Source organism: Natrix helvetica, assembly GCF_964273705.1.
Source record: "Natrix helvetica genome assembly, chromosome: 2".
NCBI lineage: Eukaryota > Metazoa > Chordata > Lepidosauria > Squamata > Natricidae > Natrix > Natrix helvetica.
Genome location: NC_138552.1, coordinates 280,989,668 through 281,009,249, shown reverse-complemented (window position 1 = coordinate 281,009,249; position 19,582 = coordinate 280,989,668). Strand labels below are relative to the sequence as shown.

At 43.9% G+C, this 19,582-nt stretch overlaps 1 protein-coding gene across 4 annotated transcripts in view; it reads right to left on the bottom strand.

Moving 5' to 3' along the window:
* Nucleotides 1–19,582, bottom strand: part of GTF2IRD1 (GTF2I repeat domain containing 1) — a gene marked incomplete at its 5' end in the record, with an annotated part of 194,773 nt that overhangs the window by 18,422 nt on the left and 156,769 nt on the right. For 3 of the 4 annotated variants that reach the window (XM_081941414.1, XM_081941415.1, XM_081941416.1), the window contains 4 exons: nt 5,196–5,243; nt 10,794–10,822; nt 14,738–14,921; nt 17,326–17,409. In XM_081941414.1, coding sequence (XP_081797540.1) covers nt 5,196–5,243; nt 10,794–10,822; nt 14,738–14,921; nt 17,326–17,409 — 345 coding nt within the window. The remainder of the gene's footprint in view (nt 1–5,195; nt 5,244–10,793; nt 10,823–14,737; nt 14,922–17,325; nt 17,410–19,582) is intronic. The other variant, XM_081941417.1, reaches the window with a different exon arrangement.

Here is a 19,582-nt window from a genome sequence, read left to right as displayed (position 1 = left end):
GAGGAGGAGGAGGAGGAGGAGGAGGAGGAGGAGGAGGAGGAGGAGGAGGAGAAGGAGAAGAAGAAGAAGAAGAAGAAGAAGAAGAAGAAGAAGAAGAAGAAGAAGAAGAAGAAGAAGAAGAAGAAGAAGAAGAAGAAGAAGAAGAAATTGGTGCGATCATAAAATAGAGAAAAATCATAGAAAATGAAAAAGTTCAAGTGCTTTAACAATTTTGGGACTTTAATAATGAAAAAAAGACAATATATTACAATTTGTGCTGGATCATCAATGGGCACTCAAAGTCTGTCTAATTTTGCAGGCAGTATAACAAAATGTAGCTGCATTCAAACAGACTACATCCTACTGATCTGATTAACAGCAGTTGTATCTAAAAACAAAGACGAGCAGTTCCCCAGTTGTTTTAGCAAGTCAGGTGTTAGGAAGTGGGTCTGTGAGTCTTTATAGAAAGGACAGTGTGGTAGGATCTGAGCAGGAGGACAATGCAGATGGAGTACAAGGACAAACTATTGTTGCTTTGGGACCAGGATGGGTCAAGAATGGGATTCAACTTGAGGTAAAAGTGGGACACTCTCTATGGCAAGGACATGTTCCTGCCCTGTACTGGGATAGTCTATAGAGGAAGATCTGTGGATTTAAATGAAGGAGGGCCTCACATCAGAATGGCACAAGAAAAAACCCCAACATGGATGGAAAAGCAATGAGACTGGATTTGAGCAGGGGCCTTTGTTAGGGATGTAACCCTAGTCTTGGCTTGGCAATGTATATAAGCCATGATTGTAACAAATGTATGTTACTTTAAATGCTAGAGATGTGGTGGGTTGCTGTTACCTCAAGCAGCCATAAGAGGGAGCCAGAATGACTGTTAGCGCTCTGTTTGTTAGCCGCTGATGGGATACTGTATCATGAGTTACTGAGTCTTGCTACTGTTAGCTATTTTGTGTGTTAAACTGAGAATATTGGTAACTAACTGACTGACTGAACCGTGTATGACTTGGACTGTAAACTGAACTCTGAATACCTCTATATTTCCACATAGTAAACTACTATATTTTATACTATTCAGTGTCCCTGTATGCTGGTTTGTGCGTGTTCTTCCATATCACTCTCATTACGCTTCTCTGCACACTCGCTCTCCTAACAAGGAGCTTAATTACGTAACACTGGTTATGGGCCCAGAGTGTACCATATGTAGCTAAAAAGAGAGTTGGTGTTGATACGCCATACCGTACACAGATAGCTGTTTAGTTTGTAAGTGTTACTATTATGGAGAAGATGGCACATGTACCATCAGCAAGTCTATCACTAATAACCCGGTTGGATGGAACAAACTATGTTTCTTGGTCTATGAAGTGCAGCCTACTCCTGCGTACTGAGGGATTATGGGATGTTGTACAGAATCCACCGGACATGACTTCTTGGAATCCAGATGTCGAGGATAATGCCAAGAAGATAGCAGAGTTTCAACGATGCAACGAACGAGCATTGTGTATAATTGGTCTAACACTGACTGACCAACAATTAGTTCATATTCGTGGGGAGAATTCTGCAGCAAGATGTTGGGAGAATTTGAAGAAGATTTATGTATGTGACACTGTAGGTGCACATATACATCTTACCGCAAACTGTTTTGGGCACGTCTTCTGAAGGGTGGAGAAATGTTAGCTCATTTAAACTTTATAAAAGGAGTTTTCCAAGAGCTACATGAAAAAAAACTTATTTTCTCAGAGTTACATCAAGTCTACATCATTCTGTCCTCACTAGATGAGAGTTATGATGATTTTGTATCTTCCCTTGAAGTCCTAACCCGAAATGAACTAACATTGACTGAAATAACTGTACGACTGTTGGAAGAGTCCAGAAGAAGGTTGGAAAGAGAGCAACAGAGAGAAACCACCACAACATGAAGACTCACCTTCAACTGCCTATACTGCTAGAAAATGTTTTTCTTGTGGGGCAAAGGGGCATATAGCTAGATTCTGTAAACGTGCAAAACACCAGAATACTAGAAAGGCTAAGAAAAAAGCTAATGGCTATTTAGGTATGTCTACTTTGACTATCTCTAGAAATGCACCAATAAGCCATGATTCATGGGTTGTTGATAGTGGAGCATCACAGTGCATTACTAGAAATAAGAATTGTTTTATAAAAATGTCTGCCAGCAAGCAACATGTATCTTTGGCAAATGGTTGGAGGGTGAAAGCATCTGGTGAAGGTATGGCAAGGTGCTCATTTGTAAATGAGCATTTATCCATGTTGTATATACCTAAACTGAAATTTAATTTATTATCAGTAAGAGCTCTAGTTAAGATTGGCTATGTAGTAAGTAACCTTTAGGGGAGATAACTGTATCATTGAAAAGGAAGGTAATAGAGTTACTGCCAAATTAACAAATGGTTTATGTATCATTTGTCTCACTTCCAAACATCAACCTGCAGGGAATGAGCAAATAGCTCTTCCCCGAGGTCCAAACTGAACTTTTGCATGAAATTAGCCTAAGGGCTGCCCAGAGCCCCAGTCAGATATTGCCAGTTTCTGCATGATATCATTTCTCTTTGTTCTGGGCCTGTCAGGGCTTGATAAATGGAAATCCTTGTGTGTTGTCCTTACTAATTAGTGCATTGCGACAAAGAGGGGGGAGGAGAGAGAAAAAATTGATGGGAGAGAGAAATAATTGACAGTTACAGCCTCTAAAAGATCCTGGAGTACCAATCACCCAATTGGGTATGGGTTTTTGTTGTTGTTGTTGCTTTGTAATTTGTCAGGTTGTGCTCAAGGCTTTGGAGAGACATCAGCTTAGGTCAGTGTTTCTCAAATTTGGCAACTCTAAGGCATGTGGACTTCAACTCCCAGAATTCCCCAGCCAGCTGGGCTGGCTGGGGAATTCTGGGAGTTGAAGTCCACATGCCTTAGAGTTGCCAAATTTGAGAAACACTGGCTTAGGTGCACAGAAAGACTTTACCACCGCGCTTTGTTCATTTTCTGTATTTCACTTGAAGCACCAAGGGGTTGCAAGGTGAAACAATCGAGCCTTGGAAGCTTTGTGGCCACGAAAAAGAAAACAAAAGATGAAAAGAAGGACTAAGGAAGACATGATAGCAGTCTTCCAATATCTCAGGGGCTGCCACAAAGAAGAGGGAGTCAAACTATTCTCCAAGGCACCTGGGGGCAGAACAAGAAGCAATGGGTGGAAACTACTGTATTTTTTGGAGTATAAGACACACCTTTTTCCCGCAAAAAAGAGGCTGAAAATCTGGGTGCATCTTAGACACTGAATACAGCATTTTTTGCCTCCCGAAGCCCCATCACCTTCACCAAAATGGCCATGCATAGCCTGTAGAAGGCTTTCAGAGAGCTCCTGGGGGCTGGAGAAGACAGAAATGAGTGAAAAATGGGCCATTTTTTGCTCAATTTTGCCCCCCCCCCCCCAGCCTCCAGGAGTAGTCTATAAGCCTCCTAAAGGCTATGCATGCAATTTTTTTGACAAAAAACGGACCCGCTTTTGCCCCCCCCCCCCCCCGGAACACTCTGCAAGCCCCTAAAGGCTATACATGCCTTTTTGAGTGGAAACAACGGGCCCTTTTGCGAAAAACAGGCCGTTTTTGGGAGGTTTGCAGAGTGCAAAACCCTTTTTTTAAAAAAAATTGCCTGTTCAAAACCTTGGTGGGTCTTATATTCCAGTGCGCCTTATACTCCAAAAAATACGGTAATCAAGGAGAGAAGCAACTTAGAACTAAGGAGAAATTTTCTGACAGTTAGAACAATTAACCAATGGAACAACCTGCACCCAGAACTTGTGAACGCTCCAACACTGGAAGTTTTTAAGAAGATGTTGGATAACCATTTGTCTGAAGTGGTGTAGGGTTTCCTGCCTAGGCAGGGGGTTGGACTAGAAGACCTCCAAGGTCCCTTCCAAATTTGTTATTCTATTCAATCTAAAGTTTGCTTCGATATTAGCCCAACATTCTCTAAGTCAGTGTTTCTCAACTTGGCTATGCTGGCTGGGGGATTCTGGGAGTTGAAGTCCACAGGACTTAAAGTCACCAAGTTTGAGAAACACTGCTCTAAGTGGTGTCCTCCTGAGACTCTCAGAATCATCAGCCTATTCTCAGAATTGTAGATCCATTTATAGGAAATATGGTTTTGCCCTTATTTAATCAAGCATCTCACGTCTACTCCCTGCTAAAGTAATACTGGGAATCGAGTGGGTTGCTGCTGGCATTACTGCCGGTTCGGTGCATGCACAATTTTTCACACGCGCACTCATTTCACTGGTGCGTGCGCAGTTGGCCCAAAAATAGGTCTGTGAATGTGCAGAACATTAAAAAATGGGGAAAAAACCATGCCACGCCAATTGGGGAACCAGTTCGGAGGCATGGTAGGCCTAGGTCGCTGCCAGTTCCGGTGACCCAGGCCAGCAAACCACTACCGGTTCAGCCAAACCAGGCCAAACCGTTAGGAATTCACCTCTGGTGGGAATTCTTGACTTATGACTAATTGCTTAGTGTCCATTCAAAGTTACCATGGATCTCTTGGGAGCTACTAATGTCTAAAGTTCTGACAGTTATCCCACACATACACACTCCCCCAGTGGTCACCAGTCATCACCAGTCCACATTTACAGCTGTTGGCAGTCCTGTGGTCACATGACCACGCTGGCTCAGGAATTCTGGGAGTTGAAGTTCACACATCGTAAAAGGGCCGTAGTTCTCCACCCCTGTTCTAAAGGTTGCCAAGCTGGAGAAACCTTGAGGTTAGGCTAACACCAGAGTAAATATAAGATTTAAGACTCTTTGGTTTTATTTTAAAGATTCAAAGCAAAGAAAGCAAGTCAAGATGCGGCCTACAAAGGGCTGGGTCACACAGTAGTGGGAAAACAATTTTTAAAGGCCTTTTCACCCTACAGTACCCTCAACAGCCTACCAATCATTCTCCCTTCAGCATTGGCTTCAAAGGTGTGGAAAAGAATGAAGGAAGAGGATGTGTATAGCTAAACCTCTGTGAAACCTTCTTGAGTAATCCGAATTATTGCATATTTTTTTTGCCAGACCTTCATCTGGACCTTACAGATACATAAAGGGAGTCTGGCATGTACAAATAACCTCAAATAGACCCCCAATAATCATATTATCACAGCAACACTATAACACAATCTCCAGTCTGCTACCGTCTATTAGTGCCTCATCTAAGCAACATACCGTTCACAGTGGTGTAAGCTTTTTCCAAGGTGGGTATCCATGTAGGGGCTACGTTGTACATCAGGGAAAGAAAAGAGAGAAGGGGCAGTGAGTGAGTAGGGTTTTTGCTCTTTGCGCAAGCAAAAACAAAAAAGAGTAGAAAATCAATGTGCAATGGGGTGGCTTACACGCACACACGCAAGCACAGATTCTGAAAAACTCTGGGATTGGGCCTAAACTACGAAGTTGAAAAGAAACTTGGGTTTAAGCAGATAAAGATGGATATAGTAGAACCTCTGGTCACGAATGCTTCTGACCAAATTGGGTTCCGACCCAAACATTCACAAAAGTTTTGAATCTGGTCACCAACGCATACTCGGGTATGCAATCAAAACACGGCCACGGCTGATTTCCAATTTTTTTAAAAAGTGCCAAACAACAGCGACCTTGTGTGGCCGTTGCATTCATTTTGGTTAGGTTTGGGTCACGACCAAATCGGGTTGAGACCAAAGTTACGGAACAAATTATGGTTGTGACCAGAGGTTCTACTGTATGGCAGAGGCACAACACACCCGCTACAGTGGTGGGTTCCGGATCCTGTCACAACCGGTACACTGCAACGGGGCTGTGCGTCCAACACGGGCACGCGCGCTGCTCATGCATGCGCATCCACCGCCCTGTGACGCTCCAGCTGCTCGGCGGAGGTCGTGCAGGCGCCGTACGCTGCGTGCGTGTGCACAAATGACCCGGTTAGCTCAAATAGAGGTAAGGAACGAGGGCAGGTGGGTGGGCCCCCCAAAGCATCATTCCAGTACGGTGGCTGCTGCTCCCAGCTGCCACTGGTACGCCCGTACCGGAGCATACTGGCCAGAACCCACCACTGATCCGCTAGCTTCTTTGGTGCTACTGGGGTCTTGCACTAAATGAAATTTAGAAGAACTGGGGACTAACTTGGATACAGAATGCCCTGATATCTCTCTTTAAAGTGGGAGGCGGCAACCCGACCTAGCCACCCATTTATGCCACAGTACATATATAGTACATATATATATATATATATATAGGGTATGGCTAGCTGATGAGAGCTAAATAGCTTGAAATAGATCTATACTAGTCTCCCTTTATTTATTTATCGCCACTGCACCACTCCCCACAGCAGCCAGATTGCATTATTGAAATACAATCCAAAATGGCCAAATTATGATAGCTTGGTTTCTACCTATTTTGTTGGTTTGGGGATAATGGGAAGGGAAGAGGAAGGCTCGCCTAGCAAAGGACTTCTATCCCCACTCTTAACATATCCACAAAACACCCAAATTTTGGCCACACCTTTTCTCAATTTAGAACATCCCAAGATGGCTTCCTCCAGCATTTTGGAAAATCAAGAGACTGAGTTATGTTCTCCCACACCTCCCCATTCCCAATTAAGAGTTTCCCAAATCAACAGGCATGGCAGAGATCCTAGAGAGCTTTAGTTAGTCAATGCAAGTAACACAAACGACCAACGGACTGGATCTAGAGCAGTGATTCCCAACCTTTCTTTGGCCATGCCCCACCTAAGCATCTCTAAAATCCTGATGACACCCCCCCCCGACATAAATTCTTACTTTACTCAAAAATTGAACTCTACTCACACGGAGGAAGCCTAAAAGGCTATTAACTTGGTTTAAACAAGGTTCAAATCGCCCCCATTAAAAATCAAATCCCCCCCCCTCTGGGGTGTGGGCCAGGGGTGGGTTCCAGCAGGCACTACTGCCGGTTCACTTATGTGCGTGCCGTCCGCGCACTTCGCATGCATGCACGCACTTGATGCGTGCGCCACGTGCATGTGCAGTGCAATAAAAATTGTTCTGCGCATGCGCAGAAGCAAAAATCAAAATGATGGTGCCTATGGCAACACCCAGAGAACCAGTTTGGGGGCATGGCAGGCCTGGATGGCTGCCAGTTCCAGTGACCCAGGCGGCCAAACCACTACCGGTTCAGTAAACCAGTCTGAACCGGTAGAAACCCACCACTGGCATGGGCCCCACATTAGGCGCCACTGATCTAGAGCAAAGATGGCGAACATTTTGGGCACTGAGTGCCCAAACTGGATTGTGTGTGCATGCATGGGACAGAGCACCAGAAATGCAAAGACCAGCTGGCCGGGACGTGCATGCCTGTTTTGGGGGCTGTTTTCAGGCCATTTTTCAGCGGTCCAGCACCCGCGAAGAGCAGCTGGCCAGCGCGCATGTTGGCGCAGGAAACCAGAAGAGCAGCTGGTGACAGCGCACGTGCCCACAGAGAGGGCTCTGCCTGCCACTTCGGGCACCCATGCCATAGGTGCCATTCGGCATCACGGATCTAGAACAATTCTCAGTATTTTTAGGAAAGCGCTGGAAGAGACAGAGGAAGGCTAAAGAAAGAGGGAAGTGGAAGGGAAAGAGAATGGAAAGGGAAAAAGAAGGGAAATGGGAAGGGGATGGGGAAGGAAGGGAAGGGGAAAGAGAAGCAGAGGGGGAGGGGGAGGAAATGGGGAGGGGAAGGGGAAGGGAAAGGGGAGGGGGAAGGGAAGCAGAGGTAGGACTTTCCTCATGGAAATCTATTGTTATAAAACCTCTTTAGCAGTGGTGGGTTGCAGGTGGTACGCCCCGGTACACGCGTACCGGAGCCTGTCCGGAGCACCGGATACCATTCTGGTACGGTGCTCCGGAGGGCCCACCCATCCGCCTGAGCTCCTTACCGGTCTTTTAAGTCTTTGGCGCTTCCGCCAATGTGCATGGCACGTACAGCGCCTGAGCGAAGCTCCGCTGAGCAGCTGGAGCGTTGCGGAGGCTCGTGGAAGCGGTAAGACACATGCACGCACTGTCAGTTGGAACGGGATCTGGAACCCACCACTGCTCTTTAGCCTTTCTCCATTGTGAACAAAGACACAATATTAATGGGTGTGCATTCTGTAGGTGTATATGCAATTGAGGATTTTTTTAAACAACCCTGTTTTTTGCATAAACCAAGGGCCTGATTATCACGTCACAGAGCCAATGTCTCAGTTTGCATTATGCTAGCTCCCAAAATAACCGACCCCATTATGGTTTAACATTATCATATGTTGCGTTCCAGGCCACTGTGGAACGATTTCCTTTTTCAATACTTAATACACTTTTCCACTGCTATGCGGGGGTGTTTGTGTACGTGTGTGGAGAGTAGTAGTAGTAACCACAGGGAGCTTACAAATAGAAGAGGATGGACCCTGCCTGAATTTCCTGTAACACTCTGTTAACAAGAAAAAGAGTTTCCTTACTTAAAGAGCTTCACTTTACAGCAGAGATGGGGCACTATGGCCCTTTTATGACCTTGTGGACTTCAAATCCCAGAATTCCTGAGCCAGTTGGCTCAGGAATTCTGGGAGTTGAAGTCCACAAGGTCATAAAAGGGCCATAGTGCCCCATCTCTGCTTTTCAGTATTCTTATATAATAATCCCGACAAGCTGCTTCATGACAAAGAACAACCGCAATGGAGCCCAACATTTCTGTTGCTAAGTGGGACATTTCTTCAGTGAGTTTCCCCCCCACCCCCATTTTATGACCTTTCTTGCCACTTCTGTTAAGTGAATCCCTGCAGTTGTTAAGTTACTTAACAGGGTTGTGAAGTGACTCTGGCTTCCCTATTGACTTTGCTCGTCAGAAGGTCGCAAAAGGGGATCATGCAGACCCCCGGGACACGGCAACCATCAAGCATAGGAGTCAGTTGCCAATCGTCTGTATTTTGATCACATGACCACGGAGATGCTGCAATGGTCGTAAGTGTGAAAAGCGGTCGTACGTCCCTTTTTTCAGTGCTCTTGTAACCGGTGACTAAATGAACTGTTGTAAGTCGAGGATTATCTGGGTCGAAGTTAGGGTTAATTATTCAGGTACTCCCATGTAACACCTCTCCTGTGCGAGCTGCACTGGCTACCTGTGGCCTTTCGGGTGCGTTTCAAGGTGTTGATTCTCACCTTCAAAGCGCTCCATGGCTCAGGACCTAGTTATTTGCGGGATCGCATCCTACCCCATACATCCCTGCGACCAATTCGCTCTCACAGGGAGGGACTCCTCCGGGTGCCGTCCGCCAAACAATGCCAGCGGGCGACGCCCAGGAGTAGGGCCTTCTCTGTGACGGGCCCGACCCTCTGGAACGACCTCCCCCCTGACATTAGAATCATTACTGACCTCCGCTCCTTCCGTAAGGAACTCAAGACCCACCTGTTCCAATTAGCTGGCCTGACCCAATCACAATCATGATCTAATCCCTTGATCTTCCTGACTGGTTATTTTAAATTTGGGTATTTTAATTTGGTTTTAATCATTAATTAATCTAGGCATTATTGTACAGACTTATGTTTAATTTGTTTTTATGGGATTTTGTAATTTGCTGTATATAATGTTTTTTATAATGTTTTTATTCCGTCTGTACACCGCCCCGAGTCCCCTAGGGGAGAGGGAGCGGTTAACAAATCCAATTAAAGTAAAGTAAAGTAAGTAAAAGGTTTGGAGGGGGTAACACCAGTATGTCTGATGATCATCCTAGGCATATCAAGTCATTCAGCATGCAGCCTTAAAACGAACAAAATCCATGGAGCACAAGAACCTCAATGGAAATGTATAGTAATTACACCACTAAGTGTGTTTAAACAAGAAATAGGGTTGCAGTTATATTAATTTCTATCCCTTGCTCTCTGATTCTACAGCCGGGGTGTCAAACTGAATTTTCTTGGAGGGCCAGATCAGCATTGTAGTTCTCCTCCGCCAATGTAAAATGGCAAATATAAAGTTAGAACCGGGTTTTGCTGGAATACCATCCCGAAAAGAGGAAAATAGGCACCCACAACAATAGAAGGAGAAAGGAAGAGAGGAAGAGGAGAGGAGAAGAGAGGGAAGGAGAGGCAAAGAAGAAAGAGGAGAGGAGAGGACGATTGGGAGGGATAGGAAGAGGAGGAGAGAGGGTAGGCAGAGGAAGAGGGAGAGAAGAGTAGGGGAGAGTAAGGGGAAGGAGGAAAGGAGGAAAAAAGGAAGTAGAGAAGGGAGGGAGGGAGAAAAGGAAAGAGAAGTAGGGTAGTGGTAAAACAAAATAGGTGTATGGGATGGTAAGCAAAGAAATCCCGATCATATATTTTAATTTTTTATACGGAAAACTAAATGTTTAAAAGTGTTAAAGTGTGATAAGAATAATAACTAAGAGAATGCATACTTGCAAATTTGTGTATGAGACTAAAAATAAAAAGCAGGCCAGTCCTTTGCTATTTCCAGATCCTCCTCGCAGGCCAGATTTAAGCATCCTGGATGCGGCCCACAGGCCTTCAGTATGATACCGCTGATCTAGAGCAAGGTTCCACAAACTGGCAATTGTGTCCTGCTACACAACAGCACAACCAATCCAGGGAGACGGCTATCTGTCTTAATCAAACCCACCATGAACAAATTCTGGTAACTCTTTTATCACTAGGGACTTAGTGATATACAACATAGTGATAAGTAGCTTAGGATACAAAGACAACCGTAAAAGTGAAACCCCATTTCCTCCATAAACTGCCGCTGTTGAATTACCAAAGGATGGCAAAACACACTTAGTATTTTATTGCCAGGACTTTAAACACTTACCAGGTTTAGGGATGAGTCCTTGGAAAGGCCTGAAAAAGAAAAGAGAATATACTGTTGATTATGAAACAGAAGGAGGCTTTAAATTGGCCTTTGCACCAAATATTAGGGTCTTGAAAAATGGTGCATTATAAATATTGACACACAAAAAAGATGATCTGGTGGTAGCTGATAAGAAATAAGGGAGAAATGCAGGCAGAGAAGGCACCTCTGTTACGGCAGAGGGAATCAACCTAAAAACCCCAGTCTAAGATTTCTTTTAAGACTAAAATTGCAAGCAAACCAATTCAGATCTTCAAAGAGAGTGAACTGTTGCTCATTCAAGAGTTGGTTGTGAAGGCAGAGGAGGAAAGAAAAAGAAGCAGGTGTATCTTTTGTTTCCAGCCCACGTTCAGCCCCATCCAGGGCTAGCACAGACCCAATACGGTCATGTATACCGTCTCCCTCAATAAAACGGAAGTACCCTGTTATAGGCATCTGTTAGGAGCCACAATGACATCATGGCATCATCATGCAAACGATGCCAATGACTTTGCATCAGTGGTGGATTGCAGGCGGTAGGCACCAGTATGCCCGTTCCGGTACGGTGCTCTAGAGGGCCCACCCGCCTGCCTGAGCTCCTTACCTGTATTTGAGCTCTTCGGTGGTTCCACGCATGGCACCTGCACAACGCTCCACCAAGCAGCTGGAGCATTACGGAGGCGTCGCAAGAGGCAAGGATGCATGCACGCGCTGCGCGGTTCATGTAGTGGGCGCCGGGCCCACCACTGCTTTGCATCGTTTTGTACATCATGATATCATTGATATAACAGCTTTCCTTATTAAGCCCTATCTATATACACAAACCTCATCTCCTGAACTGATTTGCCACATCAAGTAAATGTTGCATGCAAGACGGCTTGCTTTCAGAAGTTATGGATGCTCCATCACTGGGGGTTTTCAAAAAGAGAAAATGGTATAGGTCAGTGATGGCGAACCTCTTCGGCGCAGAGTGCCCAAACTGGAAGGCATGCGCCAGAAACTGCAAGACCAGGTGACCGGCGTGCATGCGCATGCCGGAAACCAGAAGCTCCGCTTCCCGGCATGCACATGCGCACTGGGGAGCTGCTCTTCCGGTTTCCGGTGCTGCCCCGCACACATCCCGGTTTCAACACTTGGTGCTAGAAAGATTTGCCAACACTGATCTAGGATAACAAACAATAGGAAAGAAACGGGGTATATGTCATCTAAGCATGGGGTTGTGCAAATCAGCTCACATCTCACGCTAAGCCATTTTAATATATGGTGTTTAAGTAATCCACCATGTCCAGATTGACACATAATGCTAAGTCACAGGTTAGGAATTACCAGCCACAAAAGTTGGAAGCCAAGCCAAAAGTAAGGAAACCATATTAAGGCTCTAGAAAATGTTTGAACGTACCGTTGGGCTGAAAACTTAAGCAAAACATTGAGAATTTGGTCCAAAAAAGATTAAGACTTCTAATGCCTATGAACCAAGAGCCCAAGAGAAAGTTACAGAGGATCAGAAAACTAGAGCTAAGCTTAACTGATCAGTCTGACTTCTGCAACACTCTTGCATTCCTCAGCTTTTGGTTTTACACCCCGCATTTAACCAGACCAATTGCAAATCAAGCAAGTGCATTTTACAATATTAAAAGTAAAATATTAAATATTTAAAATATTACAATATTAAAGGTTTTGTTGGTGTCTAGATTTGTACTTATAGGTCTCAGCAAGTTACATAGATAGCATAAACTGAGCCTCCTTCCTTATAGTTCATTCTACTGTGAGATCTCAAAGGTTTAAATTTAGTAACTAGATTAAGTGAATTGTATAAACGTAACCACCAGAGGCTGTTGAGATCATGCAATGGGATTCTAACATACTTTCCCCGTACTGAATGCCATTTCATGCTAATCTAGTGAGCTGGCAGACCAAAAATAAAGACTTCTTAGTGGAGACCCTTAAATTTCTGGGATTCTCTCACCAAAGACCTTGGATGGTATTGGGCTGTCTTTTTGAATATTGCTGTTATATTATTCTCAGGCCTTCATTGGTTCCAATGTTTTTATTGCAAGTCATTCATCAAATAACTTCAACTTTCTGGTATTTTTCAGTGGTCATTTTAAGGTTTTATCAACTAATGACTTCAGTAACTATTTTTAGTTTACATTTTTTTCATACAATAATACAATAGCAGAGTTGGAAGGGACCTTGGAGGTCTTCTAGTCCAACCCCCTGCCTAGGCAGGAAACCCTATACTGTTTCAGACAAATGGCTATCCAACATCTTCTTAAAGACTTCCAGTGTTGGGGCATTCACAACTTCTGGAGGCAAGCTGTTCCACCGATTAATTGTTCTAACTGTCAGGAAGTTTCTCCTCAGTTCTAAGTTGCTTCTCTCCTTGATTAGTTTTTATTTTATTTATATTACTTTCTATTTCCACCAAACAGTGTGAGATCTGGGTACAGTTATTTAAAGTCATAATTCACATATTTGTTATTCTATTTGTCACAATAATATTAACAGTGTAACTATATATCAATATAATTACAATAATACATAATATCTTCATCATCTAATTCTTTTCACATTAACATTCCCTTTTTTATATCTCCTGCTTTCTAACTTCTGTTTCTATTGTCTAACCATTGGTAAAATACATCCCACATCACAAAATAGTCAGTTTCTTCTTTATACTTAATAATGAGTGTCAATCTGTCCATTTCTGTGCATTCTGATATTTTCTTAATTAAGCTCTCATCTGACAGTATCTCATCATTTTTCCATTGTTGCGCAAATACAATTCTAGCTGCAGTTAATATATGTAAAACCAGATATATAGTCTTTTTATCATATTATTCCAGTAGAATGCCCAACAGAAATATCTCAGGTTTCAAATCAATATGCTGCTTTATCATTTTTTCCAACCAAGTATGTATTTTCATCCAATATTTTTTAGTTTTTGGGCAAGTCCACCACACATGATAGTATGAACCTAGTGGTTGATTACCCTTCCAACATTTGGTAGATCTATTTTTATACGTTTTAGTTTACATTGTTAATTACCAGAAGCGAAGCTTCCATGTAATAGACTCACTGAATGGAGGAGATGTCCATTTTTCTCAACTATTAAATGAGAGAGTACATCAATCATGGTAGATTTAAGCAAGCAAACAATGCAAATTATTCTCATATGTGATATGTGTAATAGCGCATTTAGGAAAATGATACATCACTGCATACTGTCTGCAATTATGCAAATGATGTAAATTCAAGGAAAAAAATGTTTCCCTTGCATCCATAGTGTATATTGAGCTGAAGTCCATATTTATCCAAAAGGTGCATTATTCCAAAAGAAAGGCTACCTTGATTTAAGACAACATCTCTCAAGAGAAAATGAGATTGGAAAATCATACTTTATTCCAAAATCTATATGTCATACTTATTGTATTCTCAATGAATATATCACAATCTTTTTTTAAAATAAATTATTTGAAGGAATGGGTAGAACTAGCTGTCCATTCAAATATAATATTTGACTATCCTCTACTTTGGGAAAAGCTTTTGGAAGATGGGTTAAAATATTAGATAAATACAAGTGATGTTTGGAGACATCCTTGAAATATCGACCTCAGATTTGAGCCGTGGTGGCGCAGTGGTTAGAATGCAGTACTGCAGGCTACTTCTGCTGACAGCTGGCTGCCTGCAGTTCGATTCTCACCAGCTCAAGGTTGACTCAGCCTTCCATCCTTCTGAGGTTGGTAAAATGAGGACCCGGATTGTTGGGGGCAATATGCTGCAACTGCTTAGAGAGGGCTGTAAAGCACTGTGAAGCGGTATATAAGTCTAATCGCTATTGCTATTAAACACAGGTAAGAATGCAGACTAATGCCCCTACGGATACCCACTGCTGCAACCTGATGCGCATTCCTAAAGATAAATACCTTGTAACTGTGAATTTGATCTTGTCCGCCACGGCTAATATCCTCTCCAGATTCTGAGAGCCGAAGGTGCAAGGTTTCCGGAATGGGATTCCTGGTGGCAACCCTTCTATGATCACTGAACCCGGATTGCTTTTGATACGCTTGTATGGCACTTGGACTGGGTATTTGATGCCCAACGCCTCGCCTGAAAAGAAGATAGCATGAGGAAGGAGTTAAGTCTTTTGCCACTCCTAATTTTGTTCTTGCTCTGCTTTGAAGAACACTAAGCCAGCTTGGAAAAAGCAAGAGAAACTCATTTGGTCCAAAGGTGAGTACAAGCGTGTCTGTCTTTCAAGCCTCCCATGTCGGATGCGAAACCAGAAGAATTGAGGTATTGAAATATCTATTTGTCTTAATTTCATCATGCGGTTCCTGTAAAAAGTGCTTGTTAAAGGAAAGTGCCAATAAATAGGAGTATGTGTACAGTTTATCTAGAGCAGTGTTTTTCAACCTTGGCAACTTGAAGATGTCTGGACTTCAACTCCCAGAATTCCCCAGCCAGCGAATGCTGGCTGGGGAATTCTGGGAGTTGAAGTCCAGACATCTTCAAGTTGCCAAGGTTGAAAAACACTGATCTAGAGAAATGATGATGGAAAGGATCACTGCCCCAAAGACAGAAAAAAAATCAAAAATCAAAAGTTCATGTAGATCAGGGGTGTCAAACTCGATTTCATTGAGGGCTGCATCAGAGTTGTGTTCGACCTCAGGGGGCCAGGGTGGGCATGACCAGCTCAACGTCACTCTGTGGTGGCCCAAACACTCTGTCAGCGAAAACGGGCTCCCGAATTCCATTTTCAGCTGTGATGGCTTCCTGCAAGCTCTGCCACTGAAAATGGAGCTCGGGAGGGCCACCTGCAGCCCTTCTGAGCTCTGTTTTCGGCTGCAACGGTATCCTGAAACCTTCCACCAATGGAAACGGAGCTCAGGAGGGCCACCTGCGGCCCTCCCATGCTCCATTTTCCTGGCAGAAGCACCACAGGCTGGTCCTTTGCTGTTTCCAGGTGGTCCCATGGGCCAAATCTAAGCACCCCGCAGGCCAGCGCCCCCGGGCCTTGAGTTTGACACCCCTGATGTAGATGCTTGTCTGTAAGTTTGCAAACTAAAGACCACTGCCTCACACACACAACATCATAGTTAACACTCTGCCCTGTCCTACCCAGTTCTACTAACTGTGGCCTAATGCACCCAACTCCCCAGTAATGGGCTCTGTCAAGTGTCTCACCAGGCATATTATCTGAACTCCAGCTACACAAGTGAGAGCTCACCCTTGGCTGCCTACAGGCTTCAAAAGATCTGTGTCTCCTACTTTCACTTTTTGAACTTTGCACTAGAGCTGGACTCAGTCCCTTACCCCCGAAATAAACCATATCCTTATTTGGGACCTTAACAGGGTGAATGATATATCCTTTCAAATTACAATTTGTCATTTTGCAGGCAAACCATAGTTAACACAAACTGCCAATTATCATGTTTCCCTGAAAATAGGACATTATTTTCTTTTGACCCCCCAAAATAAGCACTTGGCCTTATTCTTGGGGAGGTCTTATTATTTTTGTGGTGCAGGAGGCCACTTAACCTCAGCCTGCAGCCCACGGATCAGCTCATCCAGAGAGGGCTGCAAGTTCTGTCTCTGTTTCTGGCACACTCTTGCCAGCCCTAGCGTCAATGGGCCTGCCGCTCTTTTTGTGGCCACCACTAAAAGAAGGGGCACGGTAGCTAGGGTTTGTGGGAGTGGCTTCCACGAGGCCATTTCGATGGATGGCAGATGCATGTGGGGCACATGGAGCATGTTCCTCCCCAGGAAATGGTGGGGACCGGCTGCGTATGCGTTTAAATATTTTAGAAAAGGGTTTATTTTCGGGAGGAGGGCTTATTTTAGTGCATGCATTCAAAAGCCTAATTGGGCTTATTATCCGAGGAGGTCTTATTTTTGGAAAAACAGAGTATTATTTGCTCAAAAGGAAATGACTGCTGGAGACCACAGAAAGCTTTGCTTTCATTTATCACACCAACTTGGAAGAACCAATAAAATGTCTGAGCTTGGTCAATGGCCATTTCCCCAGAGAATTTAAAGTTTGATGATTTTATGGCTATGGACATGAGCAAGAAATGCATTGAATTGTTCTAAAAATTGGCCAGTAGAACAGACACACACTTAAGAATGACTCAATTCAAAACATCTCTTAAGGCATGTATACATTTTCTTTTTTAAATGCCTATATTTTAAACCAATCTATTTTGCAGGCATCTGAACATAAACCAAGACCAGTAAAACTCCGTCTCCACCTGCAGTGAGAATGAGCGTATCAGGTAAGTACCAACGCCCAATCTCTACTTGAGCTCCGTAGGTTGCGGATCCTTTAAGAAGAGTGCGTAGACACATCTCTTGGATGATTTAATTGGTTTTCCTCGTAAAGAGTTGGACTGGATGATCTTTGGTGTCTCTTCCAAGTCTGTAATTCTAAGATTCTATCATTCTATGACTGTCATTTTCTCAGATTAATGACTCCTCTTTCTGCCTGCTAGTGGCTTTATGGAAAAACACTTACCATACTTCTTGTTGAACAGATCTTGAACCTGTTCCCTGAGTGTATTTGCAATGTCTATTCTTGACAGTCGAGTATCATAATTTTCTGTAAAGAAAGATGGAAACTATAATAGAATCCGTCACATGAAGTGTTAACACCACTTTATAATGCTTTGGTAAGGCCACACTTGGAATACTGAATTCAGTTTTGGTTGCCACGATGTAAAAAAGATGTGGAGACTCTAGAAAGAGTGCAGAGAAGAGCAACAAAGATGATTAGGGGACTGGAGACTAAAACAGATGAAGAACAGTTGCAGGAACTGGGTATGTTTAGCTTAAGAGAAAGAAGGACTAGGGGAGACATGATAGCAGTGTTCCAATATCTCAGGGGTTGCCACAAAGAAGAGGGAGTCAAACTATTCTCCAAAGCTCCTGAAGGCAGGACAAGAAGCAATGGGTGGAAACTCATCAATGAGAGGAGCAACTTAGAACTAAGGAGAAATTTCCTGACTGTTAGAACAATTAATCAATGGAACAACTTTCCTCCAGAAGTTGTAAATGCTCCAACACTGGAAGTTTTAAAGAAGATATTGGATAACCATTTGTCTGAAGCAGGGGTGGGTTGCTGCCGGTGTTACTGCCGGTTCGGTGCACACGTGCTTTGCCCTTTGTTACTGCCGGTTTGCTCCGTGTGTGCGCGCAGTTGCCTGTAAATAGTCCTGCGCATGCAAAGAACATTAACAAAATGCCAAAAAAACATGCTGCGGTGACCGGGGAACCGGTTCGGAGGCATGGCCAGTTCTGCAACCCAGGCTAACATTCCACTACCGGTTCACCCAATGTGAGCAGGGAATAATTTTTCCTCCTTATTTTTAAGATTAAAAAGTGCCATGCCAAGACCTTTCTCTTTCAGCAAAGACTTTTTTCCAATTTTAAACTTGTTTTGATAGTTTCCTGCTGACTTTTTGTTCTGAGATTGGATTTGCAATTTGCCCAAGAGTCTCGCCAGTTGAATGGCATAGAAAGCCATGCCATTAAAAACAACAGAGTAAATGGGGAGGACTTTTGGCAACTAGGTATGTGTGTGTGTGTGTGTGTGTTCCAGCATAATTCTGGAACACCTTGAGCAATGTCAACCAAACCTGGTACACAGATGACTTACTCTCTGGAAACAAATACAGTGGGGGTAAGACACCCCCAACACCCCTTATGGGGTGGTGTTCTTTTAAGATATAGCCTGTTGTGCCTTAAAATCTCTTCTACTGTACTGCCATAAAATGGCTTCTACTGTGCAGCGCAGTGGAGTTGCCATGGTAACAGCTTCACCATACTCCACAAGGGGGCTCCCTCTGGTAAGGGGGAAAGTCCAACATTAGAATTTGCATTTGGTCCGGACATTTCCCCCCTATTAATACATACCCCGACAACCCCAGGTTATCGGCTAGTACAGTGATGGTGTACCTTTTTTGGCTCATGTGCCAAAAGGGGGGGGAGCAAAGGGGGGGTCGCGTGCGGGCCTGCCACAGCCATAATGCAATGCGCGACTTACAGCACGTATGCGTGCATGACCAGTGCTCCCCCCAAAAATTTTTGCATGCTTTTTTCCAGAAGCTTTATAGGAGCCTGGGGAGGGCGAAAACGGACTACCCCCCCCGGAGGCCCCCCGGAGGCTTCAGGAGCTTCCCTGAAGCCTCCGGATCGCAAATAAACATCCCTATGGGCAAACCGGAAGTTTGGGAATGGACTGGGAATGCCTCGCATGCCCTGACAAATGGCTCCGCGTGCCACATGTGGCACTCATGCCATAGGTTCGCCATCCCGGGGCTAGTATATATTTAAATATCACAGTTCATAACAGATGGGAGCTCAGACAAAAGAAAATCCCCTTATGCAAATTAATTACATCCCCAAGTATAGATTAGCATGTGAAAAGTACAGCTAGCGAAATCCTGTCCTTCCTCAGATAACTAAGTTTTCCCTTTGCAGATTGGTTCATTCTTTTCTTTTGAATGGAATCACATTCTGTCAAGGGACCTTTCTTTGAAACATAAAAGAAATACAATGCAATCTGTCTCACGCTAAATTTTGCAAACAAAGCACATCATCTCCAACAGCCAGGCAACAGCGGCACATTTCTACAAACTTTTTGGAAGAATGGCAGATTCTATTGATTGGCAATCCAGTGGGAGGGCCTTCAAAATACAACAGCGCTGACATCAATGGTGGGATTCAATCACTGTAACAACCGGTGTGCTTTGCGCCTGCATAAACCTTACCTT